At 54.8% G+C, this 4,640-nt stretch overlaps 1 protein-coding gene across 9 annotated transcripts in view; it reads right to left on the reverse strand.

Moving 5' to 3' along the window:
* TRAF2 (TNF receptor associated factor 2) overlaps nucleotides 1-4,640 on the reverse strand; it is a 36,043-nt gene that overhangs the window by 16,545 nt on the left and 14,858 nt on the right. For all 9 annotated transcript variants that reach the window (XM_017505546.2, XM_017505547.2, XM_037730316.1 and 6 more), the window contains one exon: nucleotides 765-926. In XM_017505546.2, coding sequence (XP_017361035.1) covers nucleotides 765-926 — 162 coding nt within the window. The remainder of the gene's footprint in view (nucleotides 1-764; nucleotides 927-4,640) is intronic.

A 4,640-nucleotide genomic window follows, 5' to 3' on the forward strand; every position in this document is an offset into this window, starting at 1 on the left:
GGGGTTTCACCATGTTGACCAGGATGGTCTTGATCTCTTGACCTCGTGATCCACCCGCCTCGGCCTCCCAAAGTGCTGGGATTACAGGCTTGAGCCACCGCGCCCGGCCCACCCACCTAATTCTTGTATTTTTAGTAGAGACGGGGTTTCACCCTCTTGGCCAGGATGGTCTCGATCACTCGACCTCGTGATCCGCCCGCCTTGGCCTCCCAAAGTGCTGGGATTACAGGCATGAGCCACCGTGCCCGGCAAAAGTGCCTTTAAAAATAAAAATTTTTTCTTTGAGATGGAGTCTTACTGTGTTGCCCAGGCTGGAGTGCAGTGGCTCAACCTCAGCTCACACCAACCTCGGCCTCCCAGGTTCAAGCGATTCTCCTGCCTCAGCCTCCCCAGTAGCTAGGATTAGAGGTGCCTGCCACACGTCTGGCTAGATTGGTATATTTTTAGTAGAGACGGGGTTTCACCATGTTGGCCAGGCTAGTCTCTAACTCATGATCTCATGATCTGCCTGCCTCAGCCTCCCAAAGCGCTGAGATTACAGGCGTGAGCCACCATGCCTGGCCTACAAAAATGCTTTTTAAAGACCTCGACATTAACTTGACACCCATTCCCAGTTCTGCCAAGAAACATCCACCCCGTGGCTTCAGGGAAAGGGTTGAGGGTGGAACGAGTGCAAAGGAGCCAACACAGCCCGTGGCCGCATGCAGCGCCCCAGCTCAGCCCCGCATGGCAGCCGCCCCACAGGCTGCTCCAGCCCTGCGCACCTTCACGTCTGCCCCGCAGCAGGGTGCCCGGCAGTGCCGGCAGCTCAGGCTTCTCTCCGGGCACTCATGCTCCAGGTGTCGCTCCTTGTCACCGAGGCGGACCAGGCCTTTGCACGCGGGGCATTCGGTCAGCAGGAGCGGGCAGCGGCCTTCGTGGCAGCTCTGGTAACAAACGAAGAAAGCGTCGGTAGAACTCACACGGGCAGCCACAGCTTCACCCAAGGACGCCAGGCGGTGTAGCAATGGCTGGGCATCTGCATGCTGATCCCAGAGCCATCCTCCCCACCTGTCCTGGGGGCCACCCTCTGCAGGTAGCTCTCAGGGCTGCCACAGTTCGAGGCAGGAGGAAGAGCTCGGTGTCCTTGTCTGCACTCTCCGCCCCACAGAGCTGGGGGGATGCTCTGCCACGGGGGTCTCTGCTGGGTGCCTTGCCACCACCAGGCTCCCCGTAAAACAGCCAAGTGCACAGTTCCTGCTCTGCACCAGCAGTTTCCTGCCACACACACAGTAGCTGCCAACTGAGAATGCAGGCCACGCTCTTGCTCTGACGACCAACACAACCCGGTACGTGCCAGCTGGGATCCTGCCCGTCCCTACCCCATCCTCATTGTAGGTGGGAGGTGTGAAGAGGCAGGGAACACGAATGGGAGACAGCATGAGGGCAGCTGGCCTCTGCCTCCAGCACCAGGAGTCCAGCAAAGGCCTGAGGCACAAGCCCAGCAGGCCAGGGTGCGAGGGCCGGAGCCTGGGGCAGGCTGGTTCTGGCTGCACAGCACACGCACTGGAAAGGACCTAAGCTATGAGGAAGGCAGGCGAGAGGCCAGTGAGACGCAGCAAGGTCACTCAGGAACCCACGTGTTCCCACACACTGAGCCACCCCAGAGCTGGGCAGAAGCCCTGCCCTCCTGGAGCTGACAACCTGGCAGAGTGACCACGGGTGCAGGAACACCGGGAAAGACAGGCAGTAGAGGCAGGCCCAGGGAAGGTCCCACCAGATGCGGGCTAGGGAGGCAGGACCCGGTGCTGCAGGCTGAAGGTCGGGCGAGGCAGAGGACTGCAGACGTCCAGACAGCCAGGGTGGTAAGGGAAAAGGACACAGAGGGAAAGGAGGTGGTGCCAGCTCCTCACCACACCCAGGTCAGGAAGAATCTAGAATATGGGATGCAGAACCCAGCCTCTCTGTCCCGCTGCTGCCCCAGGCAGGGCTTCACGGACCGCCTGGAGGGCTCTGCCCGGCTGTGAGGGGAGGGACATGGCTGAACCCTTCAATGCCTGCCTGGCTGCTGCGCCTCTCAGACTTTAAGGTCGGGAAGCTGCCATAGTCACAGAAGGAAAAACAGGTGGCAGGTACCACAAAGGTGCTAGTGGCAGGGGAGAGAGGGCTGGGATCGCAATGTCTGAGGAGCCACGTGGATCTGCTGACAGACTGAGTGTGCGGCTTACAGGGACACAGAAAAGTCAGGGACCCCCGGGGCCCAAGCCACACGAGGGCCTGCCTGCCTCCACACGGGGGCAGTGAGATACAGAAACACAACAGAACAAGGTTTTTGTTTTTTTGAGAAAGGGTCTCACACTGTCACTGATATGGTTTGGCTGTGTTCCCACCCAAATCTCATCTCCCATAATCCCCACGTATCGCGGGAGGGACCCTGTGGGAGGAAACCAAATCATGCGGCCGAGTCTTTCCCGTGCTGGTCTCATGATAGTGAGTCTCACGGGATCTGATGTTCTGGTGAAGAGCAGTTCCCTGCACACGCTCTCTCTTGCCTGCCGCCATGTAAGATGTGACCTTGCTCCTCCTTCACCTTCCACCGTGATTGTGAGGCCTCCCCAGCCATGTAGAGCTGTGAGTTCACGAAACGTCTTTTTCTTTATAAACTACCCTGTCTTGGGTACTTCTTCATAGTGGTATTAAAATGTTCTAATACAGTCACCCAGGCTGGAGTGCAGTGGTGAGAACATAGCTCACTGCAGCCTTGACCTGAGCTTCCAAGCAGCTGGGACTACAGGCACACACCATCACACCCAGCTAAATTTTTTTGTATTTTTGGTAGAGCAACCTTGCCCAGGCTGGTCTGGAACTCCTGAGCTCAAGCAATCTGCCCACCTCAGCCTCCTGAAGTACTGGGATTACAGGTGTGAGCCATCATGCCCGACCAGAGTTAAACAGGTCTTTTGGGAGAAGCCTGCCATGGCTGGGAACAGAGAGAGGGAAGGGTAGGCAAAGGAACATGGAGTTTAAGATCTGCCAAGTTTCTTTAATCACGATAAACATAAAATTTATCATCACCACTTCTAAGTGCACAGTTCTGTGGTATTAAGTACATTTTAAATGTTATGTAAACGTTATCACCATCTACCTCCATGACTCTTTCCATTGCAGAAACCTGAAACCCTGTTCCTGTTAAACCCTCACTCCCCATTCTCCTCCTCCAGCCTCCAGAACCATCCGCCAGCTCTGAATTTGATCACCCCGGGGAATCATGCAATGATGATCTCCTTGTGCCTGGCTTAGCTCACTGCGCACAGCACACTCAGTTTTGAGACAGGAGACACTAGAGCATACTCTGTGTACGGATGGCACAGCCCAGAGAGTGGAAGACAACCATACGGGAGAGGAAGGTTCCTGAGAGGCTGTGGTGGGATATGGGCAGCAGAGGACCTGGCTGCAGGGCCCTTCATGGGGTGGGAAGTGGGGGTCAGCAGCTCCGTGGAAAGGTGGCTGCAGCTCAGGGGCCCGAGGTGACTCAGGAAAGGCCAAAACTACTTCCCTCGAGAGGAGAGACCCTGCTCTGGACAGCACGGGCACTTGGGCTGGCTTCCACCCAACCTCCCCAGGGATGCTCCTCAAAACCTTCACAGAGGTACAGCAGCTACTCCTCAGAGGCGCCCCAGGGCACACAGGCCCAGCCCTCCAAGACCTCCAGCGGCACTGGCCTGAGCTGAGCCTGCTGAAGGAACCAGTCTCCCTGAAGGCGACAGCGCCGTGCCCTCTGCCACCCACTGACGGGCAGGGACCGAGCCCTCGGCCATACTCAGCATGTAGCAAACCACCATCAAGCTGAACTAAAGAGCAGCCTCAGCGACTATTACGGTTTATGAAACATAAAAACTAAAGCACAAATAGTCAATGTCCTTAGATTTAATTAAAAGACTGTTCTTTAAAACATAATAAAATGGTTGGGCACAATGGGTTCCCACCTGTAATCCCAGCACTTTAGGAGGTCAAGGTGGGAGGATCACTTGACCCCAGGAGTTCGAGGCTGCAGTGAGCTATATGATCTCACCACCACACTCCAGCCTGGGCGGCAGAGAAAGACTCTATCTCTAAAAAAATAATAATAACTCGCCGGGTGCAGTGGCTCACGCCTGTAATCCCAGCACTCTGGGAGGCTAAGGCAGGTGGATCACGAGGTCAGGGGTTTGAGAAGAGAGTGGCGAACAGACTAAAACCCTGTCTCTACTAAAAATACAAAAAAAAAAAAAAAAAAAAAAAAAAAAAAAAAAAAAAAAAAAAAAAAAAAAAAAAAAAAAAAAAAAAAAAAAAAAAAAAATTAGGCAGGCGTGGTGGCGGGTGCCTGAAATCCCAGCTACTCAGGAGGCTAAAGCAGGAGAATCTCTTAAACCCGGGAGGCAGAGGCTGGAGTCAGCCAAGATCACACCACTGTACTCCAGCCTGGGTGACAGAGCAAGACTCTATCTCAAAATATATAAATAAAAATAATAAAAACAGATACTCACAGGTGAAATGATATGACATCTTCCTTTGCTTTGAAATAAGCCAGAAAGGAAAAAAATATGTGTGGGGAGTTGAGGGGCTGAAGGAGACTGGCACGGGCTGGCTGGGGCTGTGGAGCTGGGGCTGAAGGAGACTGG

Source organism: Cebus imitator, unplaced genomic scaffold (assembly GCF_001604975.1).
Source record: "Cebus imitator isolate Cc_AM_T3 unplaced genomic scaffold, Cebus_imitator-1.0 Scaffold339, whole genome shotgun sequence".
NCBI classification, from domain to species: Eukaryota; Metazoa; Chordata; class Mammalia; order Primates; family Cebidae; genus Cebus; species Cebus imitator.